At 40.2% G+C, this 19,199-nt stretch overlaps 1 protein-coding gene across 1 annotated transcript in view; it reads left to right on the top strand.

Moving 5' to 3' along the window:
- Positions 1–18,616, top strand: part of anos1b (anosmin 1b) — a 67,082-nt gene extending 48,466 nt beyond the window's left edge. Inside the window, exons 7-15 of the mRNA XM_034700308.1 lie at positions 1,206–1,299; positions 1,827–2,070; positions 5,983–6,121; positions 9,402–9,638; positions 12,706–12,800; positions 14,040–14,202; positions 15,184–15,416; positions 17,277–17,420; positions 17,508–18,616. Coding sequence (XP_034556199.1) covers positions 1,206–1,299; positions 1,827–2,070; positions 5,983–6,121; positions 9,402–9,638; positions 12,706–12,800; positions 14,040–14,202; positions 15,184–15,416; positions 17,277–17,417 — 1,346 coding nt within the window. The 3' untranslated portion in view covers positions 17,418–17,420; positions 17,508–18,616. The remainder of the gene's footprint in view (positions 1–1,205; positions 1,300–1,826; positions 2,071–5,982; positions 6,122–9,401; positions 9,639–12,705; positions 12,801–14,039; positions 14,203–15,183; positions 15,417–17,276; positions 17,421–17,507) is intronic.
- The last annotated feature ends 583 nt before the right edge of the window (positions 18,617–19,199 follow it).

Consider the following 19,199-nt stretch of genomic DNA (forward strand, 5'->3'; position numbering starts at 1 on the left):
CACCAGTGTTTATTTTGCATTGTTTCACAGTAAATATAACGGACCATTAAACGTCTGGTACAACTCCAACACAGAAGGTGACGCTAATGCACCTACAAACTGAAGACGAACGTTAGCGCCGTGCATTGTGGGAAACAGTCCATGAGGTAGACTGGTCCACTCATAAAGGCCGCCTACTATACAAGCAGTACTTACTGATTTGGTCAAAATTCAGTATGTAGTATGCGAACAAGCAAAATCTGCCAATAGCAGTACATACGGCATACTTCATTTGTAGGTACTATTTAGCAGACGGTTTTGAAAACAGCCATACAGTCTGTGTCCACTGCATGCTGAGAAATTTTCCCAAATCAGTAAGACATCCAGGTAGTTTTGCAAATTGCAGATTTTGCTCTTGTTCACATACTACAATGTTACAATGTTACAATGTCATTTAGCAGACGCTTCTATCCAAAGCGACGTACATATGAGAACAAGAACAACACAAGCAAAGATCTAGACAAGAGGAAACAAGATCAGTAAGAGTAACAAAGTGCTTCAAGTCCATTTGGGTGCAGGTACTGCCAAGCAGTGTAAAGGCAATGCACAAAAGTAAGTTAGGATTTTTTTTTTTTTTTTTTCAAAATAAGGAACATCTACAATGAAGCAACCAAACAATTTAAGACCTTCCATTATCATCATCAACAATTAACACCACCACAATAATGACCAAAGTACCAAGTGCTGGGTCACTCCAGACCTGAACACAGATTCCCAGAGTAGAGCAGGACAGTGCGAGTCAACTGTAGCTGGAAGACATGATCTGCCACTGGGGACAACAGTAGAGAACAGTCTAGCTAAGTGCATAGTGCTTCCTAAAGAGCTGGGTCTTTAGCTGTCTTTTGAAAGTAGAGAGGGACTCTGCAGATCGAATGGAGTTACTACATACTACATACTGAATTTTGGCCAAATCAGTACGTACTGCTAGTATAGTAGGCGGTCTCGAAAACAGCCCTTGAGGGACTCATCTGATTTTGCCTTTCATTTGACTCAGCACTCACTCACAGCACATCTTCTAAATAAATCCTGAATAATAATCAGCTTTTTTCTCTCTCATAGGGTTACATCCAGCCTACTCTTTCACATCTATTGACCCTGTTACCTTCACCTTGATTTCGATGATGATTTCTACCATGTCTCTATTGACGATATCTCTCTCTCTGCAGACCCCTCTCCTCCAGAACCTCCTATAAGTATCCGAGTGAGCAACCAGACTCTGCACTGGGCAGCTTCACATCCAGGGACCCAGCTCACAGACAGGTAATAGATGGAAGTTTGATAAATACTTGAATTTCCGTGCTGCTTTCATTGCTTGGTAATTTGCTCAGCCCCAGCAGGATGTCATTGTGTGCAATCAGTCATAAAATGTGGTCATGTGGAGAGTCGTCGCCTGTCTGATGATAATTATAGTTCATCGTTGTTCAATCACATTTTACAGCGTCTCCTCTATTTGTGTACTGTAATGCTTAACAAGGGCATAGAAAGTTCAGAGCATGTCTTGGATAGACTGCAATATTCAGATAAATCCTCTAATAACAGAAGTGAGGACTTAAATAGTAGCTTCAGCTCAACATGATGATAAATAGTCTGAGGCTATACGTGGAACAAATGAGGGATAGAAAGCAAAGAGTGAACGCAGTGACATCCGGGTATTTCATTGACTTAACTCCTACTCATTTACTTCTTAAGTCAACATGTGAGGGAGTACCTCTCTGTCTGCTTCCGTAACATTAATTTGTTTGCATCCTTGTTGTGATGTTGTTTGACTTGTGGATCTCTCCGCTCAGGTCGAGGGGAAGTGGGGTCAAAGTGGCCGCCTTAATAAGCTGGGACCCCCCCAGAGAGGGAGACCTGCCGGTGCACAACTACAGAGTCACCTGGATGCCGCGGCACACGCAGACGACGCACAAACACACACAAAAACTGCACACAGACACACACACAGTGCACAATAACATGCACACGCGCCTGACACACTCACACACAGCAGAGCATGATAAGAAGGAGAGCAACACCAGAGTCACTCAAGGGGTAAGGAAACAATTTATTAACTTCATTTCAAAGAAAGACATTTTAGATTTAGTTGCACAAATTTGGACATGTGCTTTTTCACATTTATGCTGAAACTTAGATGAGAACATGGATACTACCATAGTCTGTATGATTAATGGACGTAGTATCCGTGAGGTCACCCATCTGTTTCTGAAGCGCTGTTTTGAAGCCGATGGTCGGCGGGTGCCATATTGGAAATGCTGAACTCAACCTAACGTCTGTCGAGCTAGTGTGAGGTAAAGAGGCGGGCTTTGAGCCTCCACGCTATTAGCTACAGTGTTCCCGCCTGTCAATCAAGTCAGATATGCCTCTAATTATGGAAAACTCATAATCTTAATATCTTCTAAACTACTACATTATGAAAAATCAACCCCCTGTACAGTGTGTGCCAAAAGAGATATCCAGACTAAAACCATTTCCTGTACCAGGCTGTAAACATGTTTATTTCTGCTGTAAAAATCAGCTTTTTTAAATGGGTGTGTATGTGGTTTGCGGTACTTCTAGACCCAGCCTCAAGTGGACGCTCGAGGAACTGCAGTTTTTTTTACACTTCTGCATTTGCTTCAATTCTCGTGACCAGAGGCTGCTGCTTGGATACTACTAATTTTTATGATAAGTAAAAAACAAAACAAAGCGGCTATGTAGTTTATTTTCAGACTGTAAGCTTGCCAATTAAATGCCAACTATCACCTCTAAAGCTGACTAGTTTACAGCTTATTTCATGCTTGTAAATTTGCAATAGAAATTGATTATCAAAATTAGATTATGTGGTTTATATGTTATTATGTCTTGGCCAGGTTCATCAGCTTTTGCAGGGTCTGTCCTGGTTTCCCGGTGAAGCGAATAATATTCAGCAAAATGTTGAACTGCTCCTTTAAAACCAAAATTTCAACCCCTCAAAAGTTCTTGGAGTTGAGTATTATGTAAAGATCTCCACATCTGAAACAAACATCAGTCTTCTGATGTCAGTCCCTCCAAAGACTGAAGTAGAGGAACACACACACACACACACACACACACACACACACACACACACACACACACACACACACACACACACACCCAGCATACACAAATTCTATTGCTGCACCTGAGAGACTTTACTGCCTCTGTAAAAGCATTCAACACACACACACACACACACACACACACACACACACACACACACACACACACACACACATACGCACACACATATGCTCATTCCTACCTTGCGGTATCCTGGTTTAGATTATTGCAGAGACTTTACAGGCAGCAGCAGAGCTCAAACTGAACAGGTTCTTTTAACGGCTACTGTATATAAGTGCAACAACACTACATGTTATTTATCTGCTGTGTTTAAGTTCCTTACCATTAAGTTGAGAGAAAATAACAACCACCAAGGGATTAATGAAACACACAATTAATTAATGGATGACTTTTGGTTGGCCTTAACATGAAACTGTCCTCATTCAGCTCTCTTTCTCTGAGCTCTGCGATTCACACACCTTGTAAAATGAACGAGGCAGATGTTGCAACTTTGAACCCTGCTGCTATCATCACCACCACTCATGGTTTAACTTTCTTTGTAGAGATAGCTAATCTAAAGTTTCTCTCGCCTGCTCCGCTCATTGCTAATATTGCTGGACAGGATCCAGTCTATGGTGTCAACAAGCAGAAGCTAAATGTGCTTGAACTGTTTTCCGTGGATTGATTTGACATGACGTGTGATCAGTTTGCCTCTGGCGTTGCTCATGTTAGTGAAGGTTAATAAGAGTTGTCAAGGAGTTTTCAGATTTACAAAAATCCTGCTAAACCACTTTAGGCTGCTTAAATATCCTATAAGTAAAAATGTAGATTAAATAATGAGAAAGAATCACATTATTGAAAAATCATGTACTAGGTTCTCTGTACAAATGTTCATCATGCGTACTCAAAAATTAATTCCAAAGTGGATTAAACATTTATCATATGAGTCACATTTCCTTGATGTGATTTAACTTCAAAACTACAGACCTGTTTCTGACATATTTCCCCTGAAATCACAGTTTGGCACGCTTCCCCTTTACATATTCATGCATACATTCCTGGTGTATCCCCAGACAGACATACCATTATCTTCATGGGACATAACTTTGTTAGAGTGCTTTACAGGGGTAAAATAACATGACGACTTAGCCGTGTAGACTGATGGACAACAGAGAGAGGAGCTGCTTTCCTGCGTTTGGATAATGTGTTTAACTCAAGTTAAAGCATCTGGGAGCAAACTGACGACATGCCGCTCACTGCAGCACGATGATAGAAGTAGAGAGAGGGAGAATCTGGAGGAGTAAAGCATGAGAGCAAAAGAAGAGTTAACAGGAAGTTGTTTTAATAGAGTAATAAAGAGTAGGATTGTCAGCTTGTTCCTTTTCAATTAAAGTTACTACCTGTTAAGAAACACAAAAAGGTTTCATGCTGTGTTTTTTAGATTATATTAAATGTTGATTTTACTTTTATAATTACAGGTTTCATGGTGATGTAATATGCCTACAATGCAAAAAAAGAGTCCAGTCAGCAGCACCAAAATACCCATAATAACAGCTAACATCACAGATATTACAGCGTGGATGCAACAGTTGTGATCGCCTGTAATTTTTCTCTTCAGGATGATAAACAGAACTCTTTGAAGAGTATCCTTCAGCTTTAGAGCCACTTAAACGTTCATCTCTAAAGTGGGCATTCACTTCAAAAGCAGAGACAAAAGGATTAAAAGCATAAACATCAAGAGTTTGGAGGCTTTAATGCCGAGGCACTCATATGGACCTGGCTATCCTAAGTAGTGATGGCGATCCCAGACTGAGCCTGATGGAGCCATTTATCTGTAGTCTGCTCCTCTGTTCTGCTCCGTTTGGAGGCCTGGAATTTAAATGAGGCCCCCTAACTAGTGTTACCAACTTGCAGCTGCGTCTAGACGCACACAAAGACGGCAGCATCACAACAGGTAGACAGGGACAAGAAGCACGTGTGTACTCAGTATGTAATGTAAAGCTTTCCTATGTTACAGCTCTCCAGTAGCACATGATAATACTTTCCCTCAATATGTATTAAGCTAATATCCTGTCTATTAGGTAAAAGCCTCCAGGGATTAAGCGTTAAACGTGAAGTAAGAAAGGGAAATTGGAGGAAGTATCCAAACATGGAAAAACCTCTGCTGAATCTGTGCTTTTAAATATACATCAGCCTCTTATATATAATGTCCACTGACATTATGCACCAAAATAGAAATCCAGGCTTCCCCTGCTGTCTCTGTTTCACAAATACACACACACACAGAGAGACACAGACACACACATGCATTTACAGCTGTACAAGCCATATGTTTTGTCTATCTTGAGTGTAATGGAAAAACTTTTACCCCATTTGTCTGCAAGTCACCAAGAAACTGCTTTTAACCTGCGTTTGTCTCACTCTGTCCTAAGTGTATACACACACACACGAACACGAACACACACACACACGCACGCACACACAGACACAGTTATCATCCAAGCATCTCTTTGTTGTGACTACCTCAAACCCAGCAGACAGACAGAGTTGATTGACTAAGAGGATGTTAATGAGCTGTCAGTCAAACAGCAGGCTAATGCAGAGCAGGTCTGGCCTGTCAGTCACAGAGCAGGGCGCAGACATCACTCAGGTTTATAATGATGAGGATTGCGATGACAGCAAGATGATGAAGATGGTGGCCGTAACTGTTTTGAGTCTAGCGGTATTACGACTTAATGAGCAGACTTCTATCCACCAGTATTTCTGAGCCATTGGTACGTTTGACATCATGTCTAGAAGATGTCTGAATATTCTTCTGAATTAATTGAATTAAAACTGGCTGAGAAGTAGAGTCTCATGTTCCTGTTTTTGCGTTCCTTATAGGTGCAGAGCGAGCTGTGGCTGCAGGGTCTGCTGCCTGCTACTTCCTACATCCTGTCTGTGCAGACCGTGGCCTACTGGGGTCAGAAGAGGCTGAAGAGTCCCAGAGCACAAATGATCTTCACCACAATCACTCATGCAGGTAAGGAGACAGAGTTTCTTCCTCGTGGGTTTGGGTGGTTGAACTTAAAATCTGTTATAAAGCATAGTATACTTTGAACTAACAATGATTTCAGATTCACTCCTTGTTACTTCAGCAGAATTCAAATGAAATGTCTAAAAAGCTTTTCAAGCTTTTCCTGAAGACAGGGTTGAATCCACAATGAAAGTGTTTATTTTTTAGGGGCACCATTGGCCAAGCGGTCCAAGCGTGCGCCCCATATACACAGGCTATAGTCCTCGTTGTAGTGGTCGCAAGTTTGACTCCCTGCCTGGACTATGTGCTGCATGTCTTCCCCGACTCTCTGCTCCCTGCATTTGCTGTCTCTCTTCAGCTGTCCCATTCATAAAAAACAAAGGTGAAATGCCTAAAAGTATAAAATAAAAATAAATAAAAGAAAGTGTTTCTATTTTAAAGTTACGATTTTGGGGGACATTTTTGCCTTTGTTGGATAAGAAAGCTTGAAAGGAAAAGAAACAGTCTAAAAATAAATAGCTCTACAGACGAGGGACAGTTTAAGTAGTGTAATCTGTAGCTGTGATGTCTGTGCTGCTGTGATTCAGACTTAACAACACCTAAGGTCTCCCAAAGCAACTTTTCTCTAAAGAGAGACTCTGAAGTTCACATTTTTAAACATTGAATCGCGTCAGACCGTTAACAAATACTGTAATTATGGTCCACAGCACCTTTGTTTTCACAAGTCATACATCGAGGCAATGATTTTATTCAAATAAGTGCAAAGCTGCTGTGTTTTCTGACAGTCAGCATATTCTGTCCCCCAACAGCTGCACCGTTAAAACACACATACAGTGGAAAGTGGCGATGTTAATGGTCGTCCAGGCAACAAAGGTATTTATAGGCGACCTGCTGGTCAGCGCAGGATTACAGCCAGCTGCGGCTCAATTATCACACCACATACCAACAATTTTATATGGAACATATTACCATTTATAATTTAGCTGTATTCATATTTGACACAGTCCATGTATCAGCCTGCTTTCTCTCAAAGCTAATGAGGGTCAGTTCAGCCAGATAAAGCCAATTAATCCTACAGAGTGAGTGAGTTACCGGGAAAGTATAGCTGACAGCTGCAGCCTACTCAGCAGTTTATGATATTCCTGGTACAATATCATGCGTTAGAAAACTCCATGTGTTAATTACAGGTTTCATACATCCTGTCATTGAAGTATACATGCATGAACACTCAGGTGCCGGTTTATTAGTTCTATGTTGCAGGAGCATGCACTTTTACAAAAGGTGCATTAGAGGGTGTTGATTAAAGTTTGTGAGGCTATGTTTTGCTTCCAGGTGTTTCTGTGAAGTAGCCTAGCTAAATCGATATAAACTGGATGGGAAGATAGTGCTGTATGACTGAAAAGCACTGGAAACCACTGCCTCTATGATAAACATACAGTTGCATCAAACCCTTCTTTTATGAGACATCACCTTTTTAATGACTTGCTATTTTTTTTATCTGACTAATTACTTAGATTTCATTTATTTTATTATTTGTGTTTTATCATTTTCTTATCATTTTAATTTTCTTAATCTAGATTTTTCTATTTTCCCTTAAGTGAGGAAGTATTTTCCCAAAAACCTTTTATTGTCCTTTAATTTAATTAATTTAAATCTTTTGAAAACCTCAACAATGATGATTTATTGGTTTACTGTTTCGTCACTTTTTTCTGTTCAATTCACGTTTATTCTGGTTTACCTTTTTGTTTTTTTTGCATTGTTAGAATTTTCTGCACTTCTCTCTGTCTGTTAAAGGTTTATTCTGTCATCCTCCTGAATTCTGCCAGGCTTTGTTTGTCAAAGCACTTTGTAAACACCTGTTTTGAAAGGTGCTATGTGAATAAAAGTTATTATTATTATTATTTTATTTTATTTTATTTTACTTTATTTTATTTTATTTTATTATTATCTTTTAATAAAATAATGTTACAACCTTTATGAAGGAGGATTTATTACAGTTCAGCATTAGTTTTAGCCTGGCAAACTTTATTAACCAACTACTTAATATATGTCTAATGTGTTTGTCATCAGTTAAAGCTGGGGTTGGTAGTCTCGGAAAACTAGCATGAATTTGAATGTAGCATTTCCTCAGGACTCCATCTAACCCCTCCCCTCCTCCCTCAGAGCTCCTCCAAAACAACGCCCCCCCCCCCCCCCCCCCCCCCCCGCTCACATGCACGAGCGCCGCTGACTTGCGACCATATGATGGTGACTGATTCAAAACCGGTCCTCACCAAAACATTCTCATAGTGAAAGTTAAAAACACAAACAAACATGGCTGCTGTTAGTACTCACAACTATCATGCTAGCATTATCCAGTTGTACTGGTGACATGATATCAGGATAAAAGTTATAACACATATATAATACTGTAACAACTCTACTGTCTGTTAAACGTGTTCAGTGTAGATGCTCTTAATTCCTACAGTGTTGACAGTCAGTGAAGGCATCAGGAGAGGTGTAGAGTGTGTGAGCGGGAGAGAGGAGAGACAAGAGGAGAAGTTCTTCATTCATTCAAACATTGATTGTTGTTTTGTTGGTTGTCGTGATCACGACCGACAGTGATCGGTTATTAAAGATCAACGTTTTCACGAATCGGCTCGTCATCCCTACAGCGTCAAGACAGACGCTACAATACATAAACATTTCTGTAGGACTTAGAAAATGTCATTCATTCTTCTGCTTGTCAGAGCCCCCGTGGTGAGAGCTTTTTAGACTCTGATCCGGACTACAGTCCTGAGCAAAGCACCTCATCGGGTCAGAGGGGACAGGCCCGAGGTCGAGCGAGAGGGGCAGTCAGTAGAGTCAGGGGAAGCAGAGGCAGGGGACTCAGAGTACACGCCGGGGAAATGTACGCGCAGGAGGCGGGCAGAACAGCAGGACGGCATTTGATTGGTTTAAAATTTTGGCACCCAAAAAACGGTGATTGGTTGGTGTTTTCCCAGGTTTACTCCGGCTGTAGATAGCAGCTTTTCTTCCTTCTTTTTTAAGAACACATTATGTATTGATTACCATCAGGACATAAAGATCATTTCAACCAGTATAACAAAAAGTGGATCTAAATCTGATTACCAACCCCAGCTTCAAATGTTTTTGAACAGCTGATGTATAACTTTGGTTCACTGGAGTGCAGAAACAGCTGCAGTGGTTCAGAAACTGTTGCTTTTTGTCTACTTTTTTAATTTTTTTTATGAAAATGTGCCAGAAACAAAAACATTTATGAACTCTCTCCTCTCCTCCACCAAAGGTGAAGACTTCTCCAATGAGCTCCCCTCCTCCTCATCTTCAGCATCCCTTCCCTCCTCTCCATCCCTCGCCTCCTCCTCCCCTTCGTCCTCGGACCTTCCTGAATCCTCCTCTCTGCCTCACCCTGAATCCCCCCTTAACCCCCTCACCCCTGGGAACCTGCGCCTGGAGGTCGCCGCCCCTCATTACCATGATGACCAGCTGCAGGTCAAGGTGTTTTGGAAGTGGCCCTACAATGGTGAGTCACTATACAACACAAAACAACTCGGCTGTCACCCCCAAAAACCTGTATGTGTTAATGCATGTCTTTATGAACAGTTACAGTTTGATAGCAGCCCCTCTGTCCGGTCCTCTTCCACCTGCTGCTGTCCATAGGATTTAGCTATAATGACACTGTTATCTATATTTTTGCAAATGTTCCACAATCATGAAAGCGCCTGTCTCTTAAAGGGATATTTAAGTGTTTTCGAAGTGTAATTGTATGAGATTTATGTCACTGGTAATTGTAGCAGCACTACAGATGCTGCTCAGCTCTGCCTCTTTAATGGGAAACTCAAGGGAGAAACAGCATGCAGGTTAGGCCACAGTTTGCAGCAGACAGGGTCGGTCCTGCCACATCATTTATCCAGATTGAAAGACTCCGACCCATGCACTCATCTCGGTTTGGGTGTATACACCTTCACCACCAGGTAACTCAGGATCTCTCCTGCTCTCCAATTTAGTTTTGAAGTGTCTCCACTTTTTCCTCCGGTGCATTGAATCGCCTTTTTTTCTGTAAACTCCGGCTCATAAAGGTGTCCACGTGTGTCTGCAGTAAACTGCATGACATCGGCGCCATCAGAATCACTCATTATTAAGTTTAGTTGTATCTTTGTCACTTGTCACACAGCTGATCAGTGTGCTGCAGGCAGAAGAGCACGTCTGTGTTGTGTCTGCAAATAATGCAAAAACAAACAGACTCTCTGGTGTCAAAGTGAAGTGCTGAAAAAATCACAAGTAGAGCGTACACCCAAACTGAGTCTTTCAAAATTGGCTAAATTATGTGGCAGGACCGACCCCGTCTGCTGAAAACGGTAGCCTAGCTTGCGTGCTGTTTCTCCCTGGAGTTTCTTAAAGGGGCCGAGCTGACCGGCATCCACAGTGGCTCGTACAATTACTTGTGACATAAAACTCATACAACCCCTCTTCAAAAAAAAGGACAATATCCCTTTAAGTGTCAGGTTATACAATAATAATCAAGCGGCAACGTCCAGATGTGTGAATTGAAGCCAAGCTAGAAGTGTTAAAAACACATGCAGTTCATTGAGTGTCTGCTTGAGGCTGGCTCCGGAAGTACCGTCTTCATCATCCCTAGTCTATGGTCTATGGCAGGGGTGTCCAAAGTGCGGCCCGGGGGCCAATTGCGGCCCAAGGTCCCTTTATTTATGGCCCCAAGCTTCCATCTTAAAATGTGTTATTCATAGCACAGAAATTAATCACATTCTGAATCATCTTTACATTTGCAGTTCTTTTCAAGCTCACAAACAAAACTAAAGTCAATACAGAAACATCTCAAAAAGCTCCCTATGGACTACTTGTATAAAGGCAAAGCTCTGAGAATTCTGCAAGATGGCAATAAAGAAGAAACACAAGAACTCTTAAAGAGGACAGGTTTTCAAATTAATGTTTTCATCATGATGTGAAAATGTTCTTGATGAACACAAAAGTTCAGAAGGCACAAAAGAGGACACAAGACAAGATAAAAATTATGAAATTGTGCAGAAAAGGCTAAATTTGGTGCTTAAAAATGTTCAGAAATCAGGGAAATAATTATTTAGTTCTTAAAATGTTGTCTGCTGGTCAGAAAAGTCTGAAAAACAACATGAAAAAGAAGTGTGATGAAATCCAGATCGTGATCCTACCATAGAAAAATAATGAGGCAATATTTTTCTCACACTGCCCGATCATTTTCCTCCAGGAGATAAAGTTTGCTAATGTGTACGTGGCTTGTGGAGAACTGAGGACTACCTAGTTACTGATTTATTGAGACAAACATTAAAATAATTGTTTCATATATAACTTTTATGATCCCTAAGTCTCAGTAGGAGCCACTGGCCCTGAGGTATTCTGACAACATCAAAAGTGTCCCTCTTTGAAAAAAGTTTGGACACCCCTGGTCTATGGTAATAACACATTATTTCCATTGTATTGTAGACCAGTGTTTCCAAAAGTAGGGGGGGCAAGATGCCCTACAAAAAGAACTATTACAATTTAGAATGATTTAAAATGGCTATATTATTCATTCTTCTAAAAATACATACAAAAATTGTAGTCGAATTTTAGATAAAGCCATTAAAAAAAATACAAATATTTTTTGTGCTGTTGCCACATGACCCATGAGGAAAATGTGATGCTTAAGCCTCTTTTTTGAAGTACAAAGAAATATGTTGGTTGTTGGATTAGCCTGCCAGTTCTTGCATGCATCTGTGAGCAACATTTAACCACCCCAGAACAGTGGGGCTCTCCAGTCTCTGATACTTTTATTTTGGCGGTCGCGGACTAAAAGGTTTGCTAATGTTTGACATGCAGATTTTCGAAGAGAGAAAATATTCCAAGCTCCATTTGTTCAGGCAGGACTACTGATTTCTTTCACCAGAAGATGTCAGCTGTTGAACTGATATGCTCTTTAAGTTCCTGAACCTTCGGCAGCACTCAGTCCAAGCCTCAACTGCAGACAGAGATGCAAAAGCTGCGGGGGTTTCAGTATTTGTTTAGACTAGCCTGGAAGTTATCATCGCCCTCGTTTCTTTGCCAAGTGAGCATGGGATATCTCAGCTGGATTTTGGATAACAGCAGAAAATAATATCTGTGGCAAACAAATGTTTATCCCAGCAGGACGTTTAAATCAGCGGGGTGTTCTTCCCAAATGAGCTGGACTTTATGATTTCTGTTGTTAGCATAACATAATGCTTAAAAAACATAAAGGCTTTAAAATTTAGGTGAGCTGTCTTTATTTATGTTTCCAAAAACATCTCTCAGATAATCCAGTGATCTTTGATTAGGGAACTAGATGTTCAAAACTCATTTCCAAGTTTTTGGACTTGTTTCTTCAGCATTTTGACTTCAGCAACACAATCTTTGTAGAGTAGTGCATTCTTGCTCACTTGAACTCTGTCTCTGTGACTGAAAGAAGAAACTGTTCACCGTTCAACAGCTGCAGACAACATGCCAGTAAAAAATGTGACTACACAAAATATATCTGTGGTCATAATGCTTCTTTTCCCTGATGTTGTGTTTATGGTCCTGTTTTGTTTTCCGCTCCACAGGCAGACAGAGACACCCCGGTCCATACGTTCTGCGGTGGCATCCTCATACCTGCAGCTCTAACACTACAGGCACAGAGAAAACTACAACTGCGCAGGTATGACTACACTGACTGGCTCTCATGTGTCCCTCAGTTAGGTTTTTTTTTATTGTGTATAGACTTTTTTTATATGAGCATTGTTTTCTTTTGTGTGTACTCGTGTTTCAAAGCTCAGATTTCCCTGCTGTAACTCAGACGGGTCAGGAATGCGCTCATCCTAAATCTGTCTCTCTGCCATCGTCTACTTCTGTCTCTGCCTGACATCACTTTAACCATAAGTAGTAGCAGTACGTACTGATTTGGCCAAAATTCAGTATGTAGTATGTGAACAAGAGCAAAATCTGCAGTAAACCAAAACTCCCCGGATGTCTACTGATTTGGGAAAATTTCACAGTATGCAGTGGACCAGTCTGCCGGTACTGTTTCCCACAATGCACAGCACTTATTATGCTTTTTCTTTTTTCTTCTTTTTTGACGGGGGGAACTCAGTTTTTAGGTGCTGTGAAAACTATTTATTAATTAATTCCATATAAACCCCTTTTTAACTTTTTAAATCATAAGTGATACTAAAGAAGCAGTTTCTCTGTCAGCTTGGTCGTTGTTTACTTCTGTTTTCCGAAACCTGAAATCCAGTGACGTCTGGCCCAGCATACTGCAACACAGATCCAACAGAGTAGTCATACTACAGACTAAATTCAAACGCAGTATGTAGTAGGCATTACCTACTACATACTACATTTGTAGGTAGCATGTAGCAGGCAGTTTCTAAAACAGCCCATGTCTGTGCCTGTGTCTGTCACATGCACAGACATGTAAGATAACTTGACTGACATGGGAAAGTGAGACGCACACTCATCTCAGCGATCACTATAACTATTAAATGTGAATTTAAATAAGCAAACTAAATCTGCTTTAAATCTAAAAGCACTGAAACAAAAATAGAAAGGAGTGAACTGTAATCTGTGCACTTGATATCTGCACAGAGCACTTAGCATAGCAGGGACCTGACTCATCAACATTACATCTTTAGCCACTTTTATCCCGGTGCTTACCTCTCATCTTAAACGATCACACACTCAGCAGGTTGTTAATATGAAAGTGCTGTGTGTAATGTGAGAGCTTTATAGAGTTTTGAGTCTTTTGTATATCATGTCTCCGTCTCTGAAGCCTCACGCTGTGCTGTGTGTTCAAACACAGAGCTGACAAACTGTTTAATGAGACTCTGGCTCTCAAACAAAAACAAACGGCAATATGTTTGATTCATGCATCCAACTGGACACTATCTTTTCTCACCAGGGCACCCATCACACCATCACAGGCCTGCTGTTTGCCTGTAAATACCGGATCGCTGTAGCCATGAAGTCAGACCCGGAGTCAGAGGCTGTTGCCTGGGTGACGACCCCAACTTGCTCCTCCGTCAGGGTCAGAGGAGGCAAAGCTTTGCCCTGCAGCACTGAGAGTAAGTAAAGACACAGACTACGCCTGCATGGAAAGTGGAGAATATGCTAGAAGATCAGTACTGTGATACAAAGTGTGATAATCAAACCGATACTGAAGAGATCATTCGGAGCTATAACTGTCCTTCATGTTTTATCAATCAATCAATCTTTATTTATACAGCACCAAATCACAACAAACATTATCTGGAGACTCTTTATAAACAGAGCAGGTCTAGACCGTACTCTGTTCTATTATTAACAAAGACCCAACATCAAGACAGGATTAGATCCAGTCCCATCTTACAGACAGGACTCAGTCTGATCTCATCTTAATCCACCATGAGCAGAGCACCTGGCAGCGTTTAGTAAGTTACAGTGGCAAGGACAAACTTCCTTTAACAGGCAGAAACCTCCAGCAGGACCAGACTCATGTTAGACACACATCTGCTGAGACGGGTTGGAAAGAGGGATAGAGTTTTACACATACCTGTGTTTGCAGCATGTTTCACCTTAATCCAATATCCACATCTACACTACCTCTGCCTTTTCATCATATAAGAGAGTTTTAAGAAGTGATTATAATGATGTTTCACATTCTGCGAGCCTTATCTCCCCGGGCAGGTTGCTCCAAAGTCGAGGGGCCCTGATTGAAAGAGCTGGGTCCCCTTTAGATATAAGCGTCGACTTTAAACACATAAATGTAAACAGCTCCCTTTGTCCTCATTAAACCTGTGTCCCCAAAATGTCTTTTCTTTTAAATAACTCTGAAAAATGGATTCCTGTTGTTTTCATCTTCTTTTGGGAACATTACTGAGTGAACACTTCATGGAAATGTTAATAATTACAACAAAATTCCACTCGTCTCGCCAAATAACCTTTTCCAAATAATTTCCATCTTGATCAGTTCTGAAAAAGTTCATCATAATAAGTTGTCATAAAAGTCTAACACACAAAAAGAGTTCTGTCAAGTGAGGTTAATGTTTGGACTTTTTTTGTGTCAGAGCGCCCCCTGTCAGGCAGAAAGGTGGTACTGCGTCCAGAACGGCTCACTGCAGACTTCCAGCAGGTCAATGGCACCCTGCTCATGACGCTCCGCTGGAGGATGTCCCAGAATCCACTGGACCAGGCAGCTGTGGAGGGTTTCCAGTTCACCTGGATGCTGCAGTCTGGGGTTACAACGGCAACAGAAAGACAGGAAGACATACTTATCTCCCAGACGCAGACAATCGCACCGGTGAGGGACAACGAGTGGTTTACAGTTAGGGATACAGCAATGGATTGTACCTGCAATGGGGCGTAAAATACTTAGAAATATGAGAAGGATATCTGTGTGTGTGTGTGTGTGTGTGTGTGTGTGTGTGTGTGTGTGTGTGTGTGATAGAGAGAGAGAGAAAGAGAGGGGGAGTGAGAGAAAGAGAGGGGAGAGAGAGAGAGAGAAAGAGAGGGAGAGTGTGTGGCTTTGTGAGTGTGTGGCTTTGTGATTGTGTGGCTGTGTGGGTGTGTGTTTGTTTGCATTTTCAGTTGGGATGATGAGTCAGTGAGTCTTTTCAGGACAAGTTCCTCTCCCTTTTTTAATTCACACTCCTGAGAGTGTAATAAAAGGATCAAGGTGACCTTTAAAAAAATAAACTCATAGATTATGGTTATATCATGAGCCTAAAAGCTCATCAACAAAGGCACCTCAGAATCAAGTTAAAAAAACATTTAAATAAAAAAATATAAGCTAATTATTTCTGCTCAATATTTACATTTCACAACATCCATAATAAAATTATAATTGTACCAAAAGAAAGAAGAAGAATAGAAAGAAGAGAGGACAAGATGTTTGACGCTCCTATTTTAAAGGTGAGATAAGACAAAAAAATAAACATTGAAAATAAAAGTGTCACATCCCTTCACATCCCTCTGCCTGGTTTAGTGTGTGCCACTAAGGATAAGATAATAATGTACATAAAAACAATACATCTATTGATATTCTATTTAATTATATTTGTCAACAAATCTAGCTGAGGGCAAAAAGATCCAATGCAGCAATGTCAGAGCGGACAGAGTGGACAGGTCCTTTTCTTCACTGCTGAAACACACCTTGTGTTTGTTAGGCTGACATCAAATGATAACAGCCCCCTCCTAATGTATGAAGTACACTTGCATTAGCATTAGCCAAATGATTTATGCACTTACATTAAGAAGAATGTACCAGAGTACAAAAGAAGTGGACCTCTGAGATCATTTGTTCAGCAGAGGTCACTCTGTTATCAAAGTACACACTTAACCACAGAAATGAACCCAATAAAAGCGAGACTCTCAGATCCAGAGTTTTAAGTCCATTTAATCCAAAAACACAAGGTTGGTAAATGGGAGAGCGATCCGAATAAGCAGAGGTATCAAAAACAGGTGTCCAAAAAGTTGAGTCAAAATACCGGAAGAATTGGTTCATACACAAGTAAACTTCTGATAAATGAGTGCTGGAACGTTGACATTAAGACAAGATGAACTGGCACAGGAGGGAGGTAACACAGGGATTATGGAATGGACTTGTACCTATACAGTGGAATTCACCTTAGCCTCTCTAAGCCTGCAGCATTAACCGAAGGTCATGACCAACTTTTTAGAATACAGAAATGTAATGATATAGATTCTCATATTCGAATCTGCCATGAAAAGCATGTAACTGTCTGTTTTTTGGATCTACTGTATTGAAACCACTGTGCATATCAGTCTAAACTTCTGAGCCCTGCAGCTGAAATATTTGTTTGAAGATCACATCCTTGGGTCAAAGTTGTCCACAACAAATAGAGCTGAGTAATGTTAGCTTTAAACCACAGAAAACATCTCACAGAGGATCATTCAGACTAATTAAAAAAACAAAGGCAGGCTATAAACATTACCACAGACAAGCTATCAATCAACACATGGTTTTGTCTTTTCATGGGATTGCATTACCTTTATTCATGCCGTAAAAATACTTCTACACTCACCCAATAAGAACATTTGGAGAGGAGGAGGAGGAGGAGGAGGAGGAGGAGGAGGAGGAGGAGGAGGAGGAGGAGGAGGAAGAGTGTATTAATGGACCTACTATGCTTCACCCCCACAGTCTCAGCGGTCAGTATCAGTCCCTGCTCTCCGAGCTGAGAGTGTTTACCAGCTGCAGCTGCAGGTTCTAACTGCAGGGGGCAACAAAGGCGCCACTGTCTCCAAGACCATCCATACTCCAGCCGTCAGTGCCACACTTTAACAGGTAGCTGTGATATCTTGATGACATGATGAAGTGGTGTGTAGCTTAATCCAACTAACACTCACACTTTTGATCACCCGTCTCTTCCAGGCCTGAACCTCACTGGTGCTCCCGTCTGCTGTACCTCGGCCATCTTTTCCACAATCCACTTCTGCAATGTTTTCCAGTTGGGGACACAGTTACATTGCAGTTCGAGTGCTGCGAAACAGACACTTTCTCACGTTGAACTTCATCATTCTCTCACATGTTGAATATTTCCTACTCTGATGTGTCGCTTCTTTTTAGCTTTAAAGACTTTCCAAACAACAAGAAGGATGTGAGCTTGCTGTAATGAAAGACAGCATTAATCATTAACGTCTATACATTAACCTACCGTCTGATCCAAAGCTGATGACTAAAGTAAATATTAGACATTTTAAAAAGAAACCTGCACATGCACATGATAGTCTTGGTAGTGAAAGGAGCACACTTAGATAACATTTCTAATATTTTTGTTAAGCTAAACTGCAGCTTTTTCCATATAATGCTATGGAACAAAAGTTAGTGCAACTGCAAAAATAAACTGCAAAACATGCATGTGACTTTTTGCACAGCTGCAGTTTGTATGTGTGGTGTTAAATGGGACTAATAAGGTCATTTCTAATCACTTGACATCATCAACATCACTTGTAAAGACACTTCTCGCACTGACCTTATGTACAAATAGAAATAAAAGCCTTTTTTTGATATTTCCCTTTAAACCGATTGGCTCGGAGTCATGGTGCTGGAGGCTTGAAGAATATCAAATATGTTTTAATGTTCATATTTGATTATTTTAAAAAAAGAGAAAAAAGTCACCAGGATCTTTATGAATGTGCCCTTTAATACATCATGTGTAGCATTAACTTGCATTAGGTACACCCATTATACTTAACAAGTATTTGTGACATTCTTCTACTGTTAACCTACCCTACTGTAAGCTATGGTAGATGTCTTTGGTTAAAGAAGTTGTTATTGTCATAAAGTCACATCATTACTTTAGGAAGGTTGGAAAACCCCTTGTGTGAAGTAACCACAAATAATCATTGTAATATTAAATGTATAACTTTTTGATATTTTTACTGTTGATAATTTTGTACTTATTTCTTTACATTTTTGACTGATAGTTTTATTTATTGTTTTTCTTTATTTTTTTTTTTATAAATAAAGATCACCATGATACATTGTGTGTTGTGTCAGTAATTTGTTGATACTACTTTAATCTTATAATTATCTCTTGCACTGTTTGGACAATTATATTTTCTATAGCTTTAGTTTTAAATAAAGTAGCTACGTTATCTTTAATAGTTTTTTTAGCAGTGATGGTAACAACGAGCTGTTTAACTTCACATACAGACAGATCAAATAAAAAGCGAACAAAGGCATCTCTTCATTTATGGTCAAATATTAGTACCCAGGGTCTCTTATCATGAGTGCTTTCATCTATTTTAAGCATTTGTTGTGTAGTATAAGTCAATTTTCATTACATATGACTTGCAGCGCCAGTACCCAATTATATTTTGCTGTCCAAGACACACCATTATAGTGAAGCTCTTATTTTGTGAATTTATTCAAATTTTTAACGTTTTACCTTTCTGCTTTTATTGTCTGTTTTTACTCATTTTGTGAAGCACTTTGTTACTTGCATTGAAAAGTGCTATACAAATAAAACGAACATTATTATTATTACTATTATTTTGTTTATTATTATTATTATCACTATTATTATTACTTTTGTAATTGTTATTATTATTATTATCATTA

Source organism: Notolabrus celidotus, chromosome 2 (genome assembly GCF_009762535.1).
Source record: "Notolabrus celidotus isolate fNotCel1 chromosome 2, fNotCel1.pri, whole genome shotgun sequence".
In the NCBI taxonomy this organism is placed as follows: Eukaryota; Metazoa; Chordata; class Actinopteri; order Labriformes; family Labridae; genus Notolabrus; species Notolabrus celidotus.